Here is a 27,617-nt window from a genome sequence, read left to right as displayed (position 1 = left end):
AAATCATACAGACATATCTAAACTGAGTGCTTCAGCTTTTATAAATATGATTTTTTCAGAATGTAAAATAACAGAAAAATACATTAAATAACTGGAGTGACATGTGTTATCATTCCAGTGGCACCCACATCCATATTCTCTCAACTTCATCAAGATATTTCTTTTTTTTCCCCCTCCGTTATCAGTTGCAGACTTTAAAAACAACACTCTGACATTTTATTCCATATGTCAAAATGCCTCCCGCTTCTAAGACATTGTTTTAAACTGGGAGCCTTTTTAAAACTTCCAAGGGCGATTTCCAAAGTCAATAGAGAGTAATCCAGAGAGTTATTCCATCTGACCGGGTAGGGCGGCTACAGGGTTTGATGGTGGATATTGAACAGTGATTTCTTTGGCATGGCTGGAAGAGAGGGGGTGGAGGGAGGAATGCGATGAAAGGGTGGGGGGTTACCTGGGGTTAGAGAAATGTGTACGTGTGTGTGTGTGTGTGTGTGTGTGTGTGTGTGTGTGTGTGTGTGTGTGTGTGTGTGTGTGTGTGTCTGTTTGAGAGAGATCAACAAAATCACTAAAAAGCTGAGAAACCAAGATAGAAAAGGGCGGGAGATATGGGACTTGATTTAAACGTGTGTGTTCTTAGGGCGATTTCTGTTTTATTTTGTGTCTATGTGGCCAAATTCAAAAGTCTTACCTTATCCAGTTCACTGGACAGCTTCTTATTTTCTTCAGTAAGCAGCACTCTCTCCCTGTCGTACTTCTGCTTGTTCTCCGTCTCAAACTCTTCCCGCTCGCTTTGGCTGGAGGAAACACACACACACACACACACACACACACACACACACACACACACACACACACACACACACACACACACACACACACACACACACAGATTGTTAAACTTGTGGCATTGTAAAAACTTACATTTATTCCCTAACCATAATTCACAGCTGCAAATCCGATCTCAATCTTTTAAAAATGGGACTTTATTCAGAGATTTGGATTTTGTGGAATTACTCTTCTGCCTTCCAGCCTCCTAAACCGAAAAGCATTCAAAATACTTACAGGAGTACAAACGAATGTAAAAATACAACCGAATGTACACCAATCTCCCTTAGAATGCCTCATCTATCCCCCTACCTTTGTTTGTGTGTGTGTGGGCCTTTGGCTCCACACATTTCCTTAAAACCTAAATTCAAAAGGCTTGGTACTAAGACCCGGCTCACATTATTCAGCCCAAACACATTAATGCCGTTAGAACCTGATACAGCGGCGTGTTTAAAAATGAATTACAAAGCCCTGTGAGAATAATGTCAGCAACACCGGGCAGCAAAGTTAGGCTACAGGGTACAAAAACAAAGCTTGAAAGCTCTCTCCCCAAAAGCAAGCTTTTATTAAAAATGTGATTAAACCAGCGGTTCTCAACGGGGGATCAGGTGCCCCCGGGTGCCTACCAGGGGGTCTGTTGCAGAAAAAGAACTGACTTATTTTCGTTTCTTGGTATTTAATATCAGAGTAGGCACATTTTGACAGAAAACATTTTTTTTTTTTTTTTTTTTTTACTAATTCAACCATTTTCGCCCTTTACTTACTTTACCATTCAACAATACAGTATTGTGTACAAAATACAAGTCGTAGTTGAAGTTGCCGTGTTGTTTGAATTACGAAATGCACCCTTGGTTAGGTAAGCCTAAATGAGTAAAATAACAACTGATCATATCAGCAGCACTGACACTGCCTGCGTGGATAGTTGCTTTCAGCTTCAATTGTACGGCTCAGGCTACATCCCCACTACTACGTTTTTTAAGTTCAAATATTGAATATCTTCTGCTACGTTTACGCCTCGCGTCCACAGTATGCCGGCGATTCCGAGCCCCTGAAACGGTGACATTTGGAAACACCGCTGACCCTGTTCTGGTTTGAAAACTCCCTAGTTGCTTTGTATTCTTGACGGGAAGAAATGGAGACCTTTGGAAACGACGACGCACGTCAGTCAGTCTTATCGGTTAGGTAGGCTTACGTACCTTTCAGTAACCGTTCCACCTCGTCGTCGGTCCAAGCAAATAAATCCCTGCTCTCACTTTTCACCATTGAAGTTCTTTCTTCAAAGTATTTTCTATATTGTCCATGATTTTCAGTGTAACGTTGGACAATCTGCGAATGGTCATGCGATATGGCTTTGTCAGACGCGCTAATACGGACAGAGATTAGTTCAGATACGGAGCTACAATGCTTGTGTGGACATTTTTGTTTCAAAGCGCAGTTTAACAAAGGAAAACGTAGTAGTGGTGTGGATGCAGCCTCAGGAATGCTTCAGACCAACTGAGGTACACATCAACAACTCTTTCAAGCCCTAAATAGAAGTATTTTTGAATGGAATGGCAATAAGATCATTTACATCAGCAACCATTTCATAAGGATAAGTAAACGAGTTCTCTGAATCTTTGGAATGACACTCTTGGTACTCTAGGGCCCTATTTTAATGATCTAAGCGCACGGCGTGAAGCGTTTAGGGGGTGTACGAATCCACTTTTGTTAGTTTAATGGCAGAAAAAAAGGGTCCGTGCGCCGGGCGACTGGTTCAAAAGGGTTGTACTTAGTGTCTTCATTAATTCATAGATGTGTTTTGAGCGTAACATGTAATAAACCAATCAGAGGGTCATCTCCCATTCCCTTTAAAAGCCAGGCGCGTTTGGACCTTGGCGCGTTGCTATTATAATTATGATGATTTGCTAAGCAGGAAGGAGAGATTTTCCGTCGTCTCTCAATCCTCTGTCCCAAGAGGTATTCCATGTATATATAGATATACACAATAATACTATTTCACATTGTAATATTTTTATTTTTAATCTTTTGCATGTTTGTGTGCTGTTGTGCGTCCCTGTGTGTGTAACGAGCATAATGTGCACGAGCTTTTACTAATGCGGTGTTAAAATAACAATGAAATGCTGCGTTGTTGACTTTAGACCAGATTTTGTTGGTCAATGGCGGGATCACTTTCCACTGCCCTCAGGATAGCAATCTGCCCAGAATGCACCTGAACACAGCACGCCCATGGGCGCACAGATGGGCGCAGGCGCATTTGCTATTTAAATGACGTGGCCGCCGGACGGGAAACTGACAACCGCGTCGGGCTTTGCGCTGCGCCGGGTGCAAGACAGGGCCCTGAATCTTCATGCATCCCCTGTAAAATGGGGCTCAATTTGGAGGGATGAAAAAAAACTTGAGAACCCCTGGAAGAAAGTGACCTGCATAGGGGGTTACTCTCTCCTTGGGTTAGGGGAAACACAACTATCACATTCTAACATCTAATATTATCATCTAACAAAAATGAGATTGACTATTCAAAACACTACGTCCCAGTTACTACACACTAATAACAATATAACTGTAATTACCTGATGCAATCATCACTGGAAAGGACAACGAAAAAAAACAAAAATAATGTCATGGCAGCCAGGACATTGGACACCACTACACCCAAAATACACAAGTGGAAGAAAAAAACATTTCCCTTGATGAAATGGGTAAAAAAAAAAGAAAAGAAAAGAAAAAGTGATAAAGTACCTCTCGCGGCGAGTCTTGTCCAGCTTGTCTTTGAGCATCAGGATCTCTTTCTGCAGGGCGAGGTGTTGGCTCTCAGCGTCCCGCTGCTCCTTGCGCAGGGCTTTCAGCTCCGAGCTGTGCTGCGCTTCCCTGCGTGCCAGCTCCTCCTCGTACAGGAGCGTTTTCTTCTCCAGGTCTCCCCGCAGGCGGCCCACCTCCTGGGTCTGGTCCGCTGATGCCGGGGCGGCAAAGGAGCCCGCCTGCTTCAGCTGGAATACGGAGTAAAAGTGGGGTTGGCGAGGTTGAGCGGCAGACATAAAGATCAGTAAAGTATGGAGAAAAAAGTGTGAATGGGATCAATTGGCCATTCACGGTGCAGCAAAAACGCAGGTCTTTTCATTCATTTTTAATGGGGGTAGTGCATTTAGCCTGCGGCGGAGGGTGTCAAAAAAACGTAGCAGGCCTGTGGCGAAAAGTTCAGACCGACTCAACTTTTGGGAGACGCAACCTGATGTCACGCTGCAGCGGCCAATCATGTAACCGACGATCAGACTTGTCTCAGACTTGTATAGGAAACAGGATGCCTCTATCGCTGCCACAAGAACGTTTAAAAACCCACGAAACAAAAGCACTGAACTGTCCAGGAGTACGTGTAAAAGCTGAATGTTTGCCAAACAACAAAGCGCAGTCAATCTGTCTCGCTCGTCTCTTTTCTTTCTCTGGGAAACGAAGCTGCTTTCAAGTGCAGTCGGGAACGCCAAGATCTATAAATGATCTGACGGAAAACAGTAGTTGTGAAATATAAAGTCTACTTCTGCTACATTGGGCGGTTAAAGAACACAACAGGACGTCAAAGAAATCGGCCCTTTCATTGACGCGCAACCCTGCGAAGATACGCTCGATCGTTTCCCTGTCTAAGACTATTTTGTACCCAGCGCAGCGCAAAGCCCGACGCAAGTGTCTTTGCTAGATTAAGACCGACGCAGTTTCCGGTCCAGCGCCTGCATCGTTTAAATAGCAAATGCACCTGCCCCCATCTCTGTGGTCTTACAGGGAGGTGTGTTCAGGTGCATTCTGGGCGTATTGCTATCTTGAGGCAGCGGAAAGTGATCACGCCATTGACCAACAAAAACCTGGTCTAAAGTCAATAACGCTGCATTTCCTTGTTATTTTAACGCCTGCTTCACCTCGCGGAGTTTTGGTGGTATAGTGCTCGTGCCAAATATGATCTGCTTGCGCGCTTTCACTTCACTTCACTTCAGATCAGTTTCTTCTCCTGAAAATCTCTCCGTTCTGCTTAGCGAATCCTCCATCATAATAGCAACACACCAAGGGACAAACGTGCCTGGCTTTTAAAAGGGACTGGGAGATGACCCTCTAGACACTAAGTACAACCCTTTTGAACCATGCTCCTGGCGCACGGACCCTTTTTTTTCCCATGAATAAACTAGCAAAATGGATTCGTACACGCCCTAAGAACGTTAAAATAGGACCCTTTGTGTCAGTACAGAGCAAACGCACAACTGTATACAGTAGTACACATCTGGTCTGAACTATGAGTCTGAGTCTTTTAGCAATGCGCAGAGACTAGCAGAGTGCGCAGAGACTCTGTGGATGGACAGGTCCATGTTCAGCTGTGTTTATTGGCACGCTTACCTTAAGCCCTTCCAGCTCCTCCTCCAGCTGTCGGCTGTACTGCTCATTACGCTCTCTCAGCTTCCTCTCTTTCTGAGCCTCCGCTGTCTTCTCCTCCGCCTGCACCTCCATCTGATTCACACATAAACTCCAGTGATTGGATGAAAGCATACATCACACACCAGTGTTTCCCTTATGCTCCCATTTCATCCAGGGCTGCACAATATATAGTTTTTCTGTATTGTCATCGCAAGATCAACTGACGCAATACACACATCTTGTTTTGGGTTAGTCGAAAGAAAAATATCAGCAGAAAACTGTCCTTTTAAAATGTAGCGGTCATTCTTTTTTTTTAGTGATGCCTTTTATATTCAATTCAATGTTTAATTTTGCTCAATAAAAGAATGTTGTAAAGGATTTCCTTTCGTTTGTTTTAAATTCAACAAGCCATTTGTTGTATTTTAGCAGAGTACTGCAAGCAGCAGAAAGACTAAACTGAGCACACTTTAGTATCTGTTTATTCATCGCACGTAATATTGTTATCGCATATTTTCCTCATATCTTGCAGCCCTAATTATGACCCACCAGAAGCAGACATCTTTTTTTTAATATATACACATGTTAATACAATCGTAACCTATAAAATCCCATCAAAAACATGCACAAGCTAAATATTCCAACCACACATAACTGCACCAATACACAAAAGAACTGTCACAAAAATATATACTTTGTGGCTTTATTCCACTGTATTGTGCTGCGTGATTAACCTAAGGCAATTATGATGTGCTGTGTTACTCTAAATAGATGGAAATCTACCCAAATGTCTGTCATGTTCTTGCAAGTGTGTAGAAACACATTATCAAATGAAACACAGCCATTGCAACATTGTTTCTAAATCTACTGTATAAATAATCGTGGAAATCTAGAACTATTTCTAGAAATGTGATATTGAGGACAATACACGGACGCCATTTTGTGCACCAACCAGTCACTGGCGACGGAACAAGGGTGTTCTAGCAACCACAGGGAGACTACTCTACCTCTTTCCTGGCCCTCTCAGACTTCCGCACCTCAAGGCGAAGCGCCTCAAGCTTCTGAGTCTGGCTCTCCATCTCCTCCTCCTTGTCACGCAACTGGCGAGCCAGACGCTGCTTCACCGACCTGGGTGAAAAGTTCAGTCAAAACAATGCAATGGACCCTGAGCAAAATACGCAAAAAAAATAATTCCAGATTGGACATAAAAAAAAAAAAATAGGCAGGAAGTGTAGGTGTGTTGGCTGCGAGAAATGGTCTGAGGGGAAGTGATCCTACCTGAGGTCCGTGAGCTTTTCGTTAAGCTCCGAAAACTCCTGCATGGCCAGTTTTCTCTGGCTGTGGGCTTCCTTCAGCTCTTTCGTCTGAGACTTCAGCTTCTCGTTGGACTCGGCAAGATCCTGGCCAGGAGAAAAAAAAGGGAGAGCGTAGATTAACATTTAGATTCTCAGTGACTTTAAGGAAAATCCATCTCAATATAAGCAAGGCGTTTGACTTTTTGGCACCAAAATCAAAGCAATCAGTTCTTTTTTTCTGGGCTTTCATATTTTGAACATTGGTATCATTGCATTTGTAGGCACAGATACTGTACCATGCGGGACTTAGTACTCGTGGGAAGAAAAAAAGTTTGTTTGATGAGGAATGCGTATGCGGTATTAAAAAGGACAAATCCGGCGCTAAATGAACCTAGGGGTTAACAACACATGTGTACCGAGTCGACCGTTCTCTGGGACATGTTTTCATGCTAATCGAATGTGACCAGTTTTATCGCAAACTGCTAATTAGCTTATAACGCTAGTCGTCGGGGCACTGGTAAAGTAAAAAGAAATAACTCAAATTAGCACCACACTTCCACGGTAGCATAATGAGGGTCCCTACATGTAAACTGAAGCATTGAGAACTTTGTAAGTATACAATTCATTAAAAAGATAGTTTACAAAGACAGTCACAACCAGTCAAACGTTCGTCGTTTGACTGGTACACATTGTAATTGGCACACCTGTTCATGGAACTTCACACATTCAAATACACACTTTTGTGTCATGTCTTGGCAAAAACAATAGTATAAAGTAAAGTATTTCTGAAGCACTGTCGTGCATCAAGACCAAGGGAAAATCTTTTGTTACTATAGGTAATGTTTAGTAGAGTTTCCTACACTGGGACACAGCATCTGTTACTAAAATAAGGAACACACAGACACACACACTCTCTCTGTCTCTCTCCCCTAACAATACTGCTTCTACCTTGTGTATGTCATCCCTCTCCTGTGTAACGCTCTTCATCTGTTTCTCCAGAGTCTTGGCGTGTTTGGATGAGTCCTCCAGATCCCTGCGCGCCAACGACACGTCCTCCAGCTGCTTCTCAAGTTGGCCAGACTCTGACACACACACACACACACACACACACACACACACACACACACACACACACACACACACACACACACACACGTTTAACATTTAATAAAACGTTACTTTAAAAGGTATATTATGCAGTATTATCCTTAAGGAACAATGTCTATAGAATAATAACCCTCAGCCAATGACAGCGAGCAGGGTGTGCAGCACCAGTTTAACAGACACACAACTCAACAGTGGCTGTGTTAGTTTGTTTCCAAGGGTTTACAAATTCTCCAAAGTTCTATTTAGGGTTTTCCCAAACTTAAATTTAGGCTGGTAAGTCAGTGAGTAGCAGGTGAGCTCAAACCCCTAAGGTTGGTGAAGGAAGAGGAAAAAAATAAATAAATCCTGACCAGCGATTTGCTTCTTGAGGATGTCGATCTCGCTCTTCAGACTCCTGATCTCCACCTCCTTGTTGGCGCTGACGGGGCCCTCGCCCGTCGGGTGCTGCAGGGCCTGCACCGTCTGAGTCGCCTCTGCAACCGGTCAGGGGATACGCATTAGTTATGTGTTCCTTGTTGTGTTTTATTTTATTATTTTTTTTTTTCAAATAAAACTTGGATGTGAGGAAAAAATACCTAATAAAAGAAGAATCTCAATATGACCCATTTATTTAGAGGTTTTAAAAAAAATACTTTGTAATACATTCTTTATAGACCACTAAATGTAGAGCAGTGTGGGTTTACAGTACGTATTAAGAGTGCGGATCGGGCCGCATTTTTACCGTGGGATCCCGGCCCGCGTCCGACAGAGCAGTAACCGAACCCGGCCCGAGCCCAACAGGCATTAAGATATTTATGTCCGAGGCCGACCCAAGCCCGACACCGTTAAAATCTTTTTTTTTTCTCATACTAACGACACATGTACTTTGTTTGTGTGTGTGGAAAGCCCGCTTTTATTAAGCAACTGTAGGAAGGCATTCGGAAATGCGCGCACGGGGCAACAAGCGCACGTTAACACAGGCGCGCACAAGAGGCCCAATGATATCGCGCTGATGTGACCGAGCCCGTGTCCCGTCCTGTCCCATCGGGCTCGGGTCGGGTATCCATCCTCTAGTATGTATGTCAGAGTAAATGTATGCGTGCATGTTTTGGTAATCTGAACTCTTTAAGCATACCTTTTGACAACAGTAGAATGAATGCACTAATGCACTCCTCCCTCTCAGCCTCAAATTGCAAAGAGAAACGTTGTCCGCCAGCCTTACCTTGGAGTTTGCGGCTCAGCTCTACTTTCTCCTGCTCCAGGCGACGTATCCTCCTCTCGTAAGCCTCTGCGGCCAGGCTGTCCTCCAGGCCTCGCTGGACATCCAGGTCCAACTGGTCCCGGCCTGCCTTACCCGGCTCCCCTGCCAGCTGTCGCAGGCAAGACCGGTCAGATAGGGTACTACGGGGGGGGGGAGATAAAAAAGGAAAAAAAGGTTATGTAGTGAAGAGAAAGGTGTAGGAGGCATGGAAACAGTAGCAGCGAGGGTCAGTGATGAAAAGAGTGAGGAAAGTGGATCAAAACGGCAGAGAGGTTGAATGACAAGGGGAGAAAAAAAGAAGCCATTTATAGAGTTGCAAAATGGGAATAACGTTTTTAAAACATATTAGAAAATTCAATATGAAAGTGTTTCGTTAAGGGAAGGGGGAGAGGCCGGAGGGAAATGACAGAGAAACAGCAGGAGGAGGGGGAAACAGGAAAGGGAAGTGGACGACAGAGATAGCGATGAGTTGAAAGATGAGAGGATGTTGAGTCATGGAAGAAGGGGGAGAGGGAGGGAGGGGGGAGAAGGAACGACAGCCGCATAAAGGAAGATGAGGAGTGTGGGAGAGAGAAAGGGAGAGAGAGAGAGAGTGGGGGAAAGAGAGAAAGAAAGAAAGAGTAGAAAAAACCATTATCACTGAGCCTTGAAGAGATAAGAAAGTAAGTGGTGGGTTTGTTGCTTTCTCACGGGGAGCGCCGAGTGTGAAGCTCTACAGCGGCTCCTGAACATCACCTTATTAGGGATGGAAGCTAATTCAACACTCCTACACCTCAATGCTATGCAGTGACAAGGCCTGGCAGGGAAATCGGTGCGATTACTAATTATATATCAAGCCAGAGTGTGACAAGGTGCCACACGTTTTTTCATCCGTCTTTATTTAAGTGGTGAAAATGGATAACAATGATCCTAATTGTGCCAACTGGAAATAATACTGGAGGAAAAATGGTGCCTAGGCTTCATTTCATCCGTCCACTAAACCCCTAATCACGGTCATAATAATGAAGTGTGAAGAAAGACTTTTCAACAACAACAAAAAAAGACACAAAATGACCAATGCCGAAGTCTAAATTTAGGCGGCGGTTAAAAATAACCTTTTATGTACAGTCTATTTATATATCTGGTTGCCAGAGGTGGAAAGAGTACAAAAATATTCTACTTAAGTCAAAGTACATTTACTTGAGTACAAGTCAAGTTACCGGTATAAAAATCTACTCTAGTAAAAGTAAAAAGTAGCTCATTTAAAAGTCAAAGTAAAAGCTACTTTTTAACAGCGAGTGGAGACAAACTTTTTGTTATATATATATATATATATATATATATATATATATATATATATATATATATATATATATATATATATATATATATATATATACACACCTATTTTAATATCTTATTTAATTAAATCACAGTTTATTAAGGGCCCAGAGCCAAAAAGTTAAAAAAAATAAAATAAAAAATAAATAAAAAAAAAAAAAAGCAACAACAAGCATTTTTGATTTGAGTTTGTTGATAGATAAGCGAAAAAGCAAATTAAAAACGACAGGCAAAGCAACAAGACCGAAGTTAATATTGGAGTGGCTAGAACAGCTGCAATGGAGAGAGCTAATTTCGGGTTCGGCCACCATAGGAGGAAGGGCTAGAAGGTCATATTAAGTTAGCCTGACAAGCCAGCCCCACATCAAGATGTTGGGTATGGGAACTCGCCATTGGCAGGGCTCAATCAGAGGGGCGGGATAAATGCTTGTCCTTCAAATTCCCCCTGCACGCAGTAGGATAGCGCTACAACCAAGCGGAGCAACGCTAGTTGATAGATTCAACTTTTGCCGTATCCAGTCGGCAAAACTCCGAACACATCTTCCTTTTTTAAGAATGACTTCATTGCCATTCTTTGTTCTTTTAACTCCAAGTCTTCCAGAGTCGCGGCCAAAGCCGGTTCCAAAGGCCGCTGTCCACCAGCAGCAGCCGCCATCTTCTTTGTTTTCAAGTAGCAGGGAATTCACGCGGAACCATCGCAGCTCTGCTGTCATTATGTAAAGCCCCGCCCACTGACTCTATACACGATGCGATTGGCCTGACCAGAATTTGGTTTTTCCAGCTCGCAAGCCAACGGAGAGTTGCTAGACTGACTCTGGCTGCAACATTACATTTATTTATTAGATTTCTAGGCTAATATTTCAGTTGGTTGTCATATACAATTTTACCGCTAGATGGGAGAAATTCTTACACAAATGTAGCTTTGAGTCAAAGTAAAATTACAGATTTTAAAAACTACTCTGAAAGATAATAGTACACACAAAAAAAAACTACTCAATTACAGTAACTCGAGTAATCGTAGGTTTCCACCTCTGCTGGTTGCCGTGGTAGCACTTACCATTTACTGGTGTAGGTGAAGCCCACAAAGGGCAGGTGGTGGCCAGAGAAGGCAGTGTGAGAGGGAGGGGGCATGGTCTCCTGAAATATCACAAGAAAACACGACAAAAGGAGTGAGTTGGTCACGTCCAATATACGCGATTAGAAGACAAACGTGAATACAAAACCCCCGTACCGAGTTCTTCAGGCAGTCGTCATCCACGTCAAAGTTGGAGGTATCTGTAGGACTGCTGACCTCGGGGATGTACGGCGCCTCACAAGTTAGAATGTTTTCCCAATCGATGCCTGAACACACGAGAGGTCACAATTACAACACAGCAGGATCCATAACTCCCTTATTAATAAGCTCACAATAGAGGCACAAACCCAAGAACTCTGGATACCTTAAACTGACAATTATTGAAACTGTATTAATTTATTAAACCGGTTTAGAGATATACTGTAAAGTCAAACAATGTATCTATTAGGGTAAAAAAAAAAAAAAATCTTTTGTTATCTTCTGTTGAAAAGGCATTCATTCTTCAATATACTACAATACATGCAGTATATGAAGTTTTAGTACATTTTTCATAGTTTAATATGTTTATTTGAACAAAAAACAAGATACAAAAAGCGTCACACATTAAAAAGAGTAAAAAGGATTATGTTGGGGAGATTTGTGTAACCCAAAAGGCATGTCTCCAAAAAAGGAAAATAAATAAACATCTAAAATATAAATGGACAATGTAGATGAAAACACATTAGCTCAACATAAAGAAGAAAATACAACGAAAGGAGGAAAAAAACAAAGTCTAATTTGAATAACCGATACTCATGTATCGGTTACACTAGACACACACACACACACACACACACACACACACACACACACACACACACACACACACACACACACACACACACACACACACACACACACACACACACACACACACACACACACACACACACACACACACACACACACACACACACACACACACACACACACACCTGCTAGAAAGGATACTAGGAGAAAATTGGATTGTTTACTTTGTTTGATGACTGAGGGCCCTATTTTAACGATCTAAACGCATGGCGTGAAGAGCCTGGCGCAGGTGCGTTTAGGGCGTGTACGAATCCACTTTTGCTAGCTTAACAGTGGAAAAAAGGGTCCGTGCGCCGGGCGCATGGTTCAAAAGGGTTGTACTTAGTGTCTTCATTAATTCATAGGTGTGTTTTGGGCGTAACATGCAATAAACCAATCACAGCATCATCTCCCATTCCCTTTAAAAGCCAGGCGCGTTTGGACCTTGGCGCATTGCTATTATGATGGCGGATTCGCTAAACAGGAAGGAGAAATTTTCAGGAGAAGAAACTGATCTGCACGTGCGTGAAGTGAAAGCACGTGAGCAGATCAGATCATATAATACTATATCACATTGTAATATTTTCATTTTTTATCTTCTGCATGTTTGTGTGTGTGTGTGTAACAAGCATAGTGTGCACGAGCCTAGGCGCATTTCACTAATGTGCTGTGTGCAATGAAATGCCAATGGCGCAATCACTTTCCGCTACCCTCAAGATAGCAATACGCCCAGAATGCACCTGAACACACCTCCCTGTAAGACCAGCACACCCATGGGCTCACAGATGGGCGCAGGTGCATTTGCTATTGAAACGACGCGGGCACTGGACGGGAAATCGACAACCGCGTCGGGCTTAAACTAGCAAAGACACTTGCGTCGGGCTTTGCGCTGCTCCGGGTGCAAGATAGGGCCCCGAATCTTCATGGAGAAATCTATTCAATGATAGAGGTAGCAAAGCCAGCTGCTTACACACTCTATAAAAACTAGATAAAAAAAAATGACCAAGGGAAGACATATTGGCATATGTGTTGTCAGACTGTACCAACGAAGAAGGGGTGGTGCTTGAAGTCCTCGATGCCGTTCTGGCCCAATCGGTGCTCTCGACTGCAAATGAGCCGGCGTACCAGATCCTTAGCGTCCTCAGACACGTCGGTTATCTGCTGTGGGAACTGGAACCGCTCCTGTGCAAAATGTGATGCAATGCATTAGAGGCAGGCAACAGAGATCCGCTGTACATGCACAGCATCAACACTGGCACATTTCCTACTTCCACTTTGTTTCTACTTTATGCTTATACATCCCATCTTTCAAAACTCTTTTAGTACAGCATTGGTATTTCTCAGTAATGTTTACCAGGGTTTCTACAGGTTTCATAAAGTCAAACTGAAGACTTTTTAAGACCATTATGAATGAAATTTAAGACCTATATCACAACATAAAAAAATTTTAATTAAAAAAAAAAAAAACGAGTCCGATGTCAGAGTTCAGGGACATCGTCTGAAACAATTCCCAGATTTCCTCATTGGCATTATAGGACCGGTGTCTCGATTGGCTGCAATATTAGTTAGTCTCATTTGTAGTCGTAAAACAGCAAATTACATTTGCACTAATAACAGAAAGAACTACAAGATAGAAAGAAGAAAAAAAAAAAATTAAATAAAATAATTCTTAAAGTGCTGCGGGAGCATTTCAATGAGCATTAGAGGTGGCGTTATATTGAGGTAGAGAATTTAAGACCCTTTTATTATGTGTATGAAAAAATCTTTACACTTGAGTATCGCGATATTTTATTTTGCAATACTGTATCGATTTTTCTTTACATGCAAAAATATTCATGTAAGACAGTGGTCAACGTTTATGTTGTGTTTGAACCCCCTACCTGGCTATGCTGAGACACACCACCAGAGTCCTTGCATAACAGTGCCTAGCGGTGCCTGACTTTTTGCTAGAAGCTAACAATGTAGCTATGGCTGAACTTTGGCCTACTTCAGCATATCAACATGGCTAACTAAGAACCTGTGAACCACAATCCTCAACTAGCAGTCTGATTTTCTGTGTACTGAATTGTTTACCTAAAGTAAACTTTGACTTTTATACACATCATGGCCCTCATTTATGAAACGTGCTTACGACCTAAAACAGGCGTACGACGGGCATACGCCGATTCCTACGCAAAGCTCGGCATTTATCAATTTGGACGTGAGCGTAGGCTGCGATCAAATCTCACGTCTGGTCTGAACTCGTGTACGCAAGTTTTCGAGTCAGTGTGGACTTGCGGTGCAGCATATAATCAGTTTAACAGGAGAAGGAGAAGTCATCAGTTGATCACGTATCAGTAATGGCAGATCTGGCTCTTTTAGAAGACCTCTATGCGCCGATCTGCAACATTGTTTTAGCCTGTGGGGTTCTGCACAACATCGCACAGGAAGACACGGTGCCATAAATGTAGCGATGGAGCCAGATGACCCGATGCCCAGTGAGCAGTGTCCAGAACAGCCCCAACTGAGGGCTATATGAAGGAGACAGGATATTATTCCTCACTTTTAAAAGGTAGCCTATAGTGTTATGTTTGGCAATGATATTCAATACAGGAAACATGACGATGCAGAACCTTTTTATTTATTCTTCAGGTTTTTGTTTCTCTTTCATGTGAAGGATTTATTTCTGCCATTGACCAAGTTATTTTGGCTTGTTTTTCCAGCCCCTCTGCTGTCAGGAGACATGGTCCAGCACGGGGGGGCGGAGGACACGCACTCTCCCTCAGCTGTTGCCTCGTTCCAACGAACACGAGTAAAATAAAAGACACTGCATAAACTCCGCTACCGTGTGTTTATTTAATTATAGGTACACCTACATGTAGGCCTAATAGATTGCAATAGAAGCCTGTATATTACTATTAGGACTATAGAAAATGTGTCAAGGATGTATAAATGAAATAGGCTAAACTTCAGCTGGAGTCCGATTTACTACGGCAACACTGTTGACCGCATCAGTGATCTCTTTTCATCCCGCATTCTTTCTACAGCCTTTAATACCAGTTTTCAGGCTGCCAAATAGTACACACGTTAGTGCAAATGAACCAGAGATATCAGGGTTTCAATCTCCACCTCTGAAAAGTTCCGCTTCTCAGCCGGATTACGTCTCGCCATGTCGTAAATTGTAGGGGCGAGGCCTCAAAACCCAGAATATAATGGGGCGTGATATTTAAATGACGATCGTTTCCAGCCGCCGCATTTATCAATGTACGACCATTCTTACGCTCGGATTGGTGTGATAGGAACTTTTCATGAATCCCACGTGAAGCCTGTCGTAAGATGATTTCTGCGCTCATATCTGCGCTGGTTTCTACGTTAGGTTGAGAAATGAGGGCCCATGTCTTTTTTTAAATATTAGTTTTTCTAAAATTATACTTAAAATCCCAATACATCGCCTTACGCAGAGTATCGAAATATATTGCAATATATTGAATCGTGACCCATGTATCGTGATACGTAGCGTATCGCCAGATTCTTGCCAATACACAGCCCTATTTAAGACCTAGAACACATTACTTCAGCAAATGTAAGACTTTTTAATAGACTTCTTAGGACTCCGCGGAAACCCAGATTTACACATACGGAGAAGCAGCTCTATCAGCTCACCTTGTGGTTCATGATCTTCCCGTAGGTTTCCACCAGGGACTCTGCATAGAAAGGAGTCTCGCCGTACAGCATTTCATACATGCAGACTCCCAGGGACCACCAGTCACACTCAGGGCCATACTTGCCCTTCCCGTCCTCCATAGCCTGGAGGATTTCTGGGGAGATGTAGTCTGGAGTCCCCACCGCCACGGAGGACTGGACCTAGCAGGGGGACACAACAAAAGTCAACAAAAAATATCCATAATAATGACACATATGAGGTAAAATCTCACATTACAAAAATGTAAAAGTATTTAAAAGATTATTTTTTTTAGGCTTTTCTGCCTTTATTTTGATAAAGCTAGGTGAGAAAGGTGAGAGAGAGAGAGGGGGGGGAAGACATGCAGGAAATTGTCACAGGTTGGACTTGAACCCTGGACCTCTGCGTCGAGGCATAAACCTCTAAGTTTATGTGCGCCTGCTCTACCCACTGATCCAACCCGACCACTACTTAAGTAAAAGTATGTATTTGAAACTGTAAAAAAAATACTCCGTTGCCAGTAAAAGTCCTGCATTGAAAATGTTACTTAAGTAAAAGTATGAAAGTATCATCAGTAAAATATACTTAAAGTATTCAAATTAAAAAGTACTAAATGCAGAAAAATCCTCACATTTTAGAAACTGGAAACGATCCAAATAGTTCTTACGGTTGGGTAGTTTAAATTATAATAAAACATTGTATTTTATAAACTACATGTGCTTTGAGTGCACAAATCTTGTAAAGTAACTAGTAACTGAAGCTGTCAGATGAACGTAGCGGAGCAGAAAGTACAATATTTCGGTTGTAATGATGCTGATGAGTTACAGGCTGAACACCCCCAGCAACATCAACCAAACAACCCAAAAAAGAGCATTATCCCTCCACTACAGGATGACTCCCCTGGTCTGCACAGGTTTTTTTTGGAGCTCCGTTTTTAACATTTTCAGATTGCACATTTATGCTGAAGCCGGAATTAAGCGCCAACAGTTCCACAGTGTAAGAGAAAAAGCAGATGTGGGAATTGGGATCAATCACATGCTGTCATCATCTCTTTATTTTTTAGGAAGTTGCTTTAATACAGATAAAAACACCAAAGACATCCACTCTCATCACGATTCAAAGCCTCATTCTGGACATTTTAGTCTGAAACGGATGTGCCAAGAAGCGTCCAACAAGCCCTGAATTTATTTGTTCAAATGGTAATATAACCTCTTCACTATATTAACATTGGAGGAACATACTCATGCACTTCTTTGATCGTGTATTTCATCCTGTCATTTTACTGTTACGTAACACCTGGGGGAAACGTTTTCTTTTCTTTCTTTCTTTTTTTATGTTAGAAGAATTGTCTGAATCATAAAGTGCAAGCGCAGCCAAGCGGCTGAACCACACACACTCCTCCTGGGAGACCCCTGGGAGTTGACGAGGAGGTCAGTAAAGCTCTGGTATGTTTGCTTTGGACCGGAGGAGGCATCAGCAGCAGTGTGGTAAAAAAAAAAAAAAAAAAAACCCTACCGTCCCGTCCTCCATCAGTTTGAGGCAGGAGCCGAAGTCAGCCAGGCGGATGTGGCCGTTCATGTCCAACAGAATGTTGTCGGGCTTAATGTCCCTGAGAGAAGACGGAGAGAAAAGGGGGAGGGGGAGGGGGAGAAGACAAATTGAGCAAGCGATTCCTCAGAGTAGAATGAAGAAGATGAAGGAAAAAAAAAAACAGTCTTCCAAACAAAACACACCTATACAGTAGGACATTCAAAGCAAACACACGTCTAATCTCTTATTTTGGCAACAGGTATAGTCAAATTAAAATTACATAACCTGGGGAAATTGAACTGTATTAACTTGTCTGTAAAGCTAGTGTGCAATACTTCAGATATATTTAAGATTCAATTAAGTGTAATTTCCCCATGCCCCATTTTTTCAGCAGCGTGACAACTCTATATTGACCGAAGGAAAGAATAAACACTGGAAAAATAGTTGTGTTGTGGGAACAAGCTGTGCAGAAAGTGTGTGTGTGACACACACAGCTTTTACAACACAAACAAGCATGTACACTGTTTGAGGAAATGTGCAACACACAAACACACTCCCACTCACACAAAAAAGCCCCTGTGTCCTAAGCATGCACACTCACCCTGTTCACAACACATTCTTTCACAGATGTGTACACGGTGAACACCATAGACCACTCAACTTTTCAACCTGCATCTGTTCTGCATTAATACGGCTATGATGATGATATGTTTAATATATAACACACACACACCCAAACAGACACTCCGCTAGGATTTATTGCTACATTGCTGGGGTTTCCTGTCCATCAGCTACACCAGCTGGATCATCTCAACATGCATCAGTACTCTTACTATTTAACCAGCAGACTAGGTTTTTAAGAGAGGAACTTTATCATCAGAATGGCTGGTTGACGTCATAACTACAGACAAATGTAGCAGCATTTGTCTGGTGGCCAGTGAGGTAGCAACAACAAACTACTTTCCTTATCGACTTGTGTTTTTTTTCCAACCTACAGTCCAGCACCTAAACATATTCAGTAAACTATCACATACACCAAGATGTCATTTTGGTTTAAAAAAAATGACTGAAAACAAGTAATCCACTATCAAAATAGCTGCTGATAATTTTTTTGGGAAGACCCACTAATCAATAATTGACTAATCATTGCAGCCCTAGTAGCCGGTGCTGGTTTCTTTCCCGTGTCCTACAACCTCTTTATAGGGAACAGTTTCAAAATGGATGTTTCCAAGAAGCACCTCTGTGCTAGTTTGGCGTTATTTGTCTACTACTTGCTGTAAGTTACCAAAGCGATAGTAACTTTGACTTCCGCAAAGTCATAGACATTTCTCCTAGATAGCAATGGATCCTAAAGGGAGTAAGGTGCAGGAGATCCTCCATTATGTTTAACAGGTGGTTTGTGTCGGGCTGCTGGTGCATGACAGTCATCATGGCTAAATATAGCCTCTGTCCTCGCCTGTCCATTCTCCCCCTCCCCCCCTCGAGGGTAGACCCTGTCCAGTCCCTGTGTCTGAGGCCCTCTTAACACAGTCAACCACGACATGGCTCAATACATACTGTATGGAACTCATCATAGAGTAGTGTCAAAAGCGCACATACACACAGTACATGCAGTAACACACAAATGACACCGGACACACTTGATGTCCCAGGTTACAGAATTGAGCGGGTGCTATTTCTGTTCAGTAATGTGAGCGTGGCTCTGCTTACAATAATAAACCCCATGTTACATCATCACAGTTGTTGTTGGGGACTACAAGAATTCCCTCTTTCTTGGCTCTAACTTGGCGTATTCAACCGTTTCGGTGTGCTTTTTTGTTGTTGATTTGGCTTCAAACAGACCTCCAGCAAGAGCCTTCTCTAATAAAAAGTGACACTGCAGTCCCAAAGGAATGCCCGTGCCTTCTGATAGACTATAAGTTATAACCAATGTGATAACGTTGCCTGGCACAAAAAAAAAATCAATTTGTGCCAGATAACAAAAACAGTCAGGAAGTAGACGCTGGTCAGTTAAAGCTCATGATATTCCCACATTCCAATTTTCCTTGAATGCTTCTTAACTACTCACTAAAAACATTAAAAGGTCGCCCGTGCCTGAGAGGCTTTTTGTTTCTTTTAAGAGTGAGCAGACATAAATGGTCTTTGAAGATGTCTTTGATGTTTCTGTCTTCAGCTAGAGATCTCTCCAAAGCCAGATGTGAAGCCCCTGTCATTTTCCAGTAGTGTTAATAGTCAATCTCATTGGAGCCACAGCAGGTATATAAACTGGGAACTATATTCTCAGAAAGGCAAAGCACTCCTACTTGGGCGGAGTGATTAGCGCAACACCTAAAAAGCACTGTTGTTACTCTCTGCTCCTCACCACGGGGCCTCTCAGGTGCTGCAAGCAGATCCCTCCGCCCAAGTAGCAGAAGTAGCAGTGCTTTGCCTTTCTGAGAATATAGTTCCCAGTATGTATACGGTTAGAAGATGGCTGTGTCTCATGTGACCTTGTTATTTGTCCACGCTGTGACTATACAAATCACAACATGTAAATAGGAAAATGTTGGCGTTATTTTGTCACTTATTTGGAGCAGTAGGCTAGATGGAGCCGGTTACCTCCAGGATCTGGGCTAAGCTAGGCTAGCGGTGGAGGCGTCAGACAGAGTTACGACACGCACAGAGATGAGAAGGGTATGGACTTATCTAACTCTGGGGGTTACGGTGAATAAGTCGGTGTGTTCCTTTAAGCCTAATACACACAATACGTTTTGGTGAGAATCACTGAATGCAAGAAGAAACTTTGTTAAACCATTAATCTCCACAGGGGACCTTTAAAATGGAAAATCTGTAGCTCCGACTCAGGCGATCAAAGTTAAAATGTCTAGATAGTCATCATCCTTTAAAGAGGGAGTAAAGTATGTATCTAAGTACTGTATGTATCCTATACTAAAATAAACAGATGACTAGACCTAATGTTTCACCAAGTTAAATACGTTTAACTTTCACAGCAACAGTCAAACATCAGAGAGTAAAAATGTTTTCAGTTGGTGGATAGCAGTCTTCTATAAAGTACTTGAAAGCAATACTTGAGTATTACAAGTATCTTACCAGTTTTTTTAGAAGTTAAAATCACCTTTTAGAATATTACTTGATTAAAAGTCTTAAAAGTATCTGATATTTACTGTACTTAAGTATCAAAAGTAATTTTCTGAAATTAAATGTACTTAATTATTAGAAGTAAATAAATCAAAACTTTGATTCTGAACTTTATTGTGGCTTCCCCACGGTGAAGCATACTATTCACATTCTTTTGAACATCAAATTCAAACGACATTTCAATTTTGTGTGTGAAAAAGACTCTTTCACTCCAACGTGCAAAAACATGTCTTGCAAGTAACGAAGATGCTTAGGGGAAATGTAGTGGAGGAAAAGGAAAAGGTTCCAGAAATATAAGTATTTGTACTTTTGTTACATTACAACACTGGTGGATATTATTTTTAACTTCTTTCACACACACACACACACACACACACACACACACAAATGCTAGAAGGCCTTAATCTGCTCCAGAGACTTCTGCCAAAAAGCAGACAGCATGAGTTGACCCTTGCCTGTCCATGTGTGGCAGACAAACAGGGGGGGGGGCATTGGTGCTGCTACTGATAAACCATTTAGTCCTCACCAAAGCCCCCGTCTGCCCCCCCCCCCTCTCTCTCTCTCTCTCTCTCTCTCTAGCAGCAATTGTCTCTTTACCACCCTCCTCTTTTCCCAAATCTCCCTGAACCCTTTTTCTCTCTCAGACACCAACAGTCAACATTACTTTTTGCCCGCTGCACTTCATATCATCTTTTATTTAACGATCTCTCTCACTCTGACCACCGATCACTGGGGGCAGCCACATACAGTAGAAGCCCCCGGCTCACACCCACTGGAGGCTAATGGCACAAGAGCTGACTCACATTTAGCCTTCCACACATGGACAGACCTAGAGAGGTGGTGGTGCTAAACTAGCGCTAGGCCACGCTAGTTAGCGTAGCTAATTGTGCTACTGTGTCACAGGTCTCCTGCGGTGTTAAGGAGCGGCGCAGAGACGAGAATAGAGGGAGGTAATCTCTTCTAAGACCGCGGCATCCATCTGTGAGGGCCATCTGGATGCACGCACACACACACAGGAAACTGCACCGACAAGGCATGTCCACACGGCTCTAGCCAAGCGTTTGTTAATTAATGGTTGCTTGCCTGTGTGACTTCTGGTATCACTTGATCCTGACTGAAACACACACACACACACACCTCATCCTTATCACTGGCTTACTATTTACATCTTTTCATGTGTCCATTTTAATCAAATTTGAAAATACCTCTAACATCTAAGAAGTCATATACAGTATATGTTAGTAGTGGGGAAAAAAAAAATATGGAAAAATCTTAGGTCTCTTTAAGGATTATGGCTCGATTCAGAAAAGTCAAAAAGGAAATTTTAATGTGTCAAGATGCAATAATAATCGTTAGATCATCGCATCCTAGCCCTCTGAATCAGAATCGAAAGAAAGGTTGCCACCCCCAATATATATAGTTAACAATGTGAATGAAGCTTTTTAGAAAATATGGTGTGTGTGTGTGTGTGTGTGTGTGTGTGTGTGCCCTGTTCTCTCTTTTAGATCACTCAGCTGCGAAGAGACACATGGCCCTGATCAATAATAAAAAACACACAAAGGCTACAATCAATAGGAAAACACACACCACTGCACACATGAGCAGTGCACACACACAAACACACAATTCCACAGTACTCCATAGTAGCGAGAGCTCACTCAGGAAAGAGGTTAATTGTCACACACTCACATGACATCTTATTTCACCATTGTGTTGCCATCGGTCTTCCTCCCTCCATGATCACAACAAATCTGCCCCTTGCTCCATCCATCCATCCACACTGCTGTCCCTCTGTACCAACCCCCATCTCAGAATCACTCTGTCAGAATCACGCAGTGTGTGACACACCCCCACGCTCACCCGTGGCAGACAGCTGTGGTGCAAGGCAGCACAAAGCCATGCTGAGTTGGCCCATTGAAACGTTTGTCAGCCCCCTCTGGGAGGCCAAGCAGATCACTGACCACTGAATAAATGAAAACACACACGCACACACACGCACGCACACACACACACACACACACACACACACACACACACACACACACACACACACACACACACACACACACACACACACACACACACACACACACACACACACACACACACACACACACACACACACACACACACACACACACACACTTTGCGTCCATCTCTGACACACTCTGCTTCTCGTGGGACTCAGCTAAGGGGGACAGAAGGTTGACCTCAAGGCTCTTTGCTCTCCTTTCATCTGGGCTCTTTTCAACTTCAAATCGGCATCACCGGACTGCAAATATTCACTTCAAAAACGGGTCGACATCGTGGCCAGGTCAACTACTTCACATCACAAGAAGAAGCACACATTAGGTGAGCTAATATGACATCATTTAGGTCGCGTCTGAAATTCCATACTAACATGCTATTTAGCAGGCTAAAACGGTATGCAAGACTTTTGTAGTCTTAAACCTTAGTATAAGACCAATAGGATGTGGATTGCATAGGATTTCTGGTGAACTATAACAATGTTCATAACAGACAAACAGGCAGCAACCAAGGCAGTTCTGTAGTGTCAAAAAAACGCTTTAATGCACATTACTACATATTTCCAATCGGTGACATTAGTCGCCTGTTGCTGTCCTTTTTGAGTTATTTAAGAATTATTGGGGGCAATGTTGCACTTCAATAGAAAGTAGAGTTACATACATAGATAGAGAACATGCTACAGTAAAATGAGCTGTCCAACAAAACAGCAAAAGGAACAGGATGAGGCAGTGATATTCAGGAATGATTCTTGAATAACTTTGAGTCGGCAAAACACCAGAAAGCGTCCTGGTTGGGAGCTGGAATAGATGACTCGTGTTCTCTCTTTTTTTGTTTTTTAAAGCTTGCAAACCAAATGAAAAAACATATTATTACTCTTGCCAAGTGTGGAACCAGCAAACATCAGCTCATCATCCATTTACCATCCTGAACCGCAACTTGATAAACACTACATTTGGTCAACATAATGTGCCACATTAGCCCAAATATACGACAATATTGCTTTCTGGAAATAATGAGGTCGGTGGCCAGGTTGGCTCAGTGGGTAGAGCAGGTGCACATAAACATAGAGATCTATGCCTTGACGCAGAGGTCCAGAGTTCAAGAAAGAAACTGCTTCCACAAGTGAGTGTATGAGTATAATGATAAACTCAACGAAAGAATATGTGCTAGCAGCACAGATACTGGATTTATGCTGACTACCTTATCCTCCAACAGGGAAATCTCTCCATAAAGAATAGAGGAAAATAAAAAGACTCGCCATAAAGCACTAGTCGGACTGATATCATAGCCGTTACGATGATAAAAGCTTACAACAGCACAGCTGCTGCGTTCACTGGTTAATGCTGATTCTCTTTGAAGTTCTAGCATTGGAAATTAGAAAAGGCCAAGTGACTTTAGTTTATTTATAAATGATTTTCTTGTAGTTTGTTTCTGTATTTACATTTGAATGTGACAAATGTTAATAATGGCATCTGCCTACTTAAAAGGTTTCTACTTTTCAAAAAGTATTTTTCCAAAAACAGGTGGTCGTCTTAAGGCCCCGAGACACACCGACCTGATAATCGGCAGTCAGGCGAGGTCGGTGACTCAAGTCTGTGCGGTGTGTTCCGTGCCGTTGTCCATCAGAGGACCCGTCGGCCTTCATTTGGGCCGATTTGGCACATTGAGTCGAAGGGCGGGAAGTCGGACTCAATGACCAATCTGATTGGTGGAGCCCTAACCCGGAAATGACGAGCGGGATGAGTGACGAACGCCTCGCAAAATCTTTTAAACTGACCTTTGTCGATCTGAAATGAAGACAGATTCGGCAACTGCACGGCCTATTTCTCGCTTACAAGGTTTTCAGAAACACGTTTCGGTGAACTATTTTTCGTAAAATACGAGATCGTATTTCGAACAAGCCGCCACTGTGGTTGGCTGGAGAAGCCAGACCCACGTGACTTCATCATTCGTCATTTCCGGTTTTTCATTTTTTTTGGGGGTGACAATACAGATTAGTGCCGCCTGCTGTTATGGAGACGTATTAAGTTTCGTGCACGCGCAGAACGTACGCTCAAGTTGGTGTCGCTTCGGTGTGTTCCGAGGCACTTTTTGGACCTCGGGGAGCCGACTGATCAGTGCCGACGGTCGGGTTGGTGTGTCAGGGCCTTTACATATTCCAGCCAATAAGGTATTCTTAAGAACCGAATATTCCAGCCAATAGGGGCTTAGGACTGCGCTAATAAACATCTTTTACTGTCCTTAAAGTCGGGATGAGCAAGGTGGGTCACAGTAGAGTTATCTCGGGAGAAAGTGGCAGCACAGACCACTGACAGTTGTGATTCCCAAGAGAAAAAAACGGGTAAACAATTGCACTGCAGAATTTGCCACAACCTGCCTATTTGTATTCCCAATAGTGGCTTGGTTGTGAGCCATGAATTGAAGAGCGGTTGGTTTTCTGTTTAACGGACATTAGAGCCTTTCAATTAGAGGGTTAATGCATTGTGTACTCTAGCTTACTCCATCATAAGATTAGGAAGCATATTCAACTCACAGACACACGCCAAACACACACACACACACACACACACACACACACACACACACACACACACACACACACACACACACACACACACACAGAAACACATACACAGAAACACACACACAGAAACACACACACACACACAAAATCTGTCAGAGGGACACACCCTCCTCAGGGGACCTGCCTGGCCGTCTCCACCCTCTACAAAGCAAGTGTACAAATCTCTCACGAGAGCGTGTGTGCGTGTGTGTGTAAGTGAGAGCAAAGGAGGAGTTGGGGGTTGGAACATGGGGGGGGGGGGGGGGTAATGGCACCACACCCCCACCCACACACCTCCCATACCCCATCATTACTGTCCCAAAGAGTCCACGAGGGGACTCAAAGAGAAACGGTGCCGTCGCTTCCTCCCTGTCCCTTTCTCCTTCCATCTCTGTCTCCGCTGCCACCGCCAACCCCCACCCACGGCCCCCAGATAACACCATGCAATTTGTGGCTCCCCACGCTCTTCTCATTCACTCCCTTTCTTTACTTATACACTTATATCTACATCTCTGTAGAACTGCCGCAGTCTCTCAGTATGCGTCCTACCGTGTGGCTTTCCAGTGTCGTATTAGAGATCAGAGCGACTACAGACACACCCAAAACCTTATCCCAACAAGCTGCCTGGCTTTATCGCACCCGCTGGTTTTTTGTTTTTTTTCAAACCCTCCCTTGTTCTTTATCCGTCTCTCATTTTTCCCCTCTGTGTATCCATCCTTTCCTTGCTCCTTGAACAAAATGACTGAATTGTTGTTAACATGCCGATCTGACCACTTTCTGTTGGCAAAAAAAATAAATAAACCAACTTCCTGCAGCTGAGAGCATCTTCTGTTGGCTGAAAAACATTCTTTTGGCATCTAGGTTACAGAGGAAAACGGCCGCAGGGCATCAACAGTCTGCTCTGAGGCTAGGTTGGTTACTTCAAACCTGCAATGAGAGATCGATTAGCCACTTTGGGGGCAGCGGAGACGAGTTGCGAACACGATAGTGCGTATTATCAGCTTTTTCGGTTGTCATGGCAAACCGTTTGCAAACAGTTGCTTATTCGCACATCCAGAAGTGACGGAGTATCTAGCAGTTACTTAAGCTTCCATCTGGAACCGTTTCTGCCCCACCTGATTAATGCAAGTCCAACATTCACTCGCCTTCAGCTCGGTTTTTGGTCTCGACCGACTCCTGGGGGAAATATCTGGCTCTTTAGCCGCTAAACGCTCCACTATGTTCAACAGCTAGTGGTTAACTGTGTCTGTCTGCTGTGCTTTTAGAGCTAATTCAGCTTAAAGTGCTCATATTATGCTCATTTTCAGGTTCATAATTGTAATTTGAGATTGTATCAGAATAGGTTTACATGGTTTAATTCTTTAAAAACACCATCTTTTTGTTGTACTGCACATTGCTGCAGCTCCTCTTTTTACCCTGTTTGTCAAGCTCTCTGTTTTAGCTACAGAGTGAGACCTCACAACTTCTGTAACATCTTTGTTGTCAGTCGCACATGCTCAGTAGCTAGGTAAGGCTAACATGAGCTAGCTAGCTGTTTCTCTAACTTCGGCCTGTACAAGATTAGCTGGGAGACCTCTTCTAAACGAGGGCGCGCTTTCAACTTTGTGTGGAATACCTGCAGAACAGGGACATGTAGTAGTTCTATACTATTTATTTTGTAGATTAGGGTATGATGTAGCAGTGTTTTGCCATTGAGAACAAGCAAGCATGCTAACTGTTAGCCCCCTAGGCCCCTCGTTTCGGCTAGTGACGTAGAAAGCTGTGCAGATTTTGAACAGCTCACCCGCAAACTCAAGGCAGGACACATTCAGAAACCTGTATCTCACTCAAAACAGCGTGGATAGGTTTTTTTTTTTCAAAAGTTTGTATGCGTGTGGAAGCACCAGAGACATAAAATAACACCCCAAATTCCAGAAAGTGATTTTTTTCATAATATGGGCACTTTAACAGCGAGCTGAAACTGGCTAGAGACTTCTGTGAAGCCGAGAGGAGCTGCAGATTCAGGAGCTCATTCTCTGTGGGTCTGGGTCACTACGTGTGGACCCCCCCCCCTTCATATTGTCCCATTGTTTCCACATTGTCATTTGAGACATTGTTATTGTACAATAATATCGACTGTAGCCATTTTAAGGACATTTTGCTGATAATATTTCTGCACTTTTTACTTATAATGACATGTTGTACTGGTACTTTTAATTAAGTCAATGATTCTAGCGCAGCAGTTATTTTCCAAAGCACTGATCCAAATGCTGCCCCACACACAACAACACACACACACACACACACACACACACACACACACACACACACACACACACACACACACACACACACACACACACCTAATCTCAAATGGGAATCTTCAAGAGTGAAATAATAACACACACAGGAACACAAACCAATATACTCTGTAATTAGTCAGCAGTATTGACTACCTTCTGTAAAGACTGAAGACAAACGTGCACGGACACACTCCACTATCTTCTTTTATTTTCATTTAGCTGCAGTTGTTCCCCACAGCTGGAGAATAATATAAACACGCTAAACATCCGTCATCGGAACTTATTGCTCAGTCTGATGCTCTTCAAAACATAATTACACACACACACACACACACA

The 27,617-nt window shown here is 42.9% G+C and overlaps 1 protein-coding gene across 4 annotated transcripts in view; it reads right to left on the bottom strand.

The window, feature by feature from the left end:
* cdc42bpab (CDC42 binding protein kinase alpha (DMPK-like) b) overlaps positions 1 to 27,617 on the bottom strand; it is a 106,368-nt gene that overhangs the window by 25,285 nt on the left and 53,466 nt on the right. For all 4 annotated transcript variants that reach the window (XM_028605388.1, XM_028605389.1, XM_028605390.1 and 1 more), the window contains 13 exons: positions 17,256 to 17,349; positions 15,722 to 15,922; positions 13,123 to 13,261; positions 11,408 to 11,517; positions 11,234 to 11,313; positions 8,818 to 8,996; positions 7,967 to 8,089; positions 7,458 to 7,591; positions 6,493 to 6,614; positions 6,222 to 6,342; positions 5,200 to 5,310; positions 3,565 to 3,812; positions 689 to 794 (listed from right to left, as the gene is read on the bottom strand). In XM_028605388.1, the coding sequence (XP_028461189.1) occupies positions 689 to 794; positions 3,565 to 3,812; positions 5,200 to 5,310; positions 6,222 to 6,342; positions 6,493 to 6,614; positions 7,458 to 7,591; positions 7,967 to 8,089; positions 8,818 to 8,996; positions 11,234 to 11,313; positions 11,408 to 11,517; positions 13,123 to 13,261; positions 15,722 to 15,922; positions 17,256 to 17,349 (1,768 nt within the window). The remainder of the gene's footprint in view (positions 1 to 688; positions 795 to 3,564; positions 3,813 to 5,199; positions 5,311 to 6,221; positions 6,343 to 6,492; positions 6,615 to 7,457; positions 7,592 to 7,966; positions 8,090 to 8,817; positions 8,997 to 11,233; positions 11,314 to 11,407; positions 11,518 to 13,122; positions 13,262 to 15,721; positions 15,923 to 17,255; positions 17,350 to 27,617) is intronic.

This window comes from Perca flavescens, chromosome 18 (assembly GCF_004354835.1).
Source record: "Perca flavescens isolate YP-PL-M2 chromosome 18, PFLA_1.0, whole genome shotgun sequence".
Taxonomy (NCBI): Eukaryota; Metazoa; Chordata; class Actinopteri; order Perciformes; family Percidae; genus Perca; species Perca flavescens.
The sequence above is the reverse complement of the archived record's forward strand: the minus strand, read 5'-3'. Positions and strand labels throughout refer to the sequence as shown.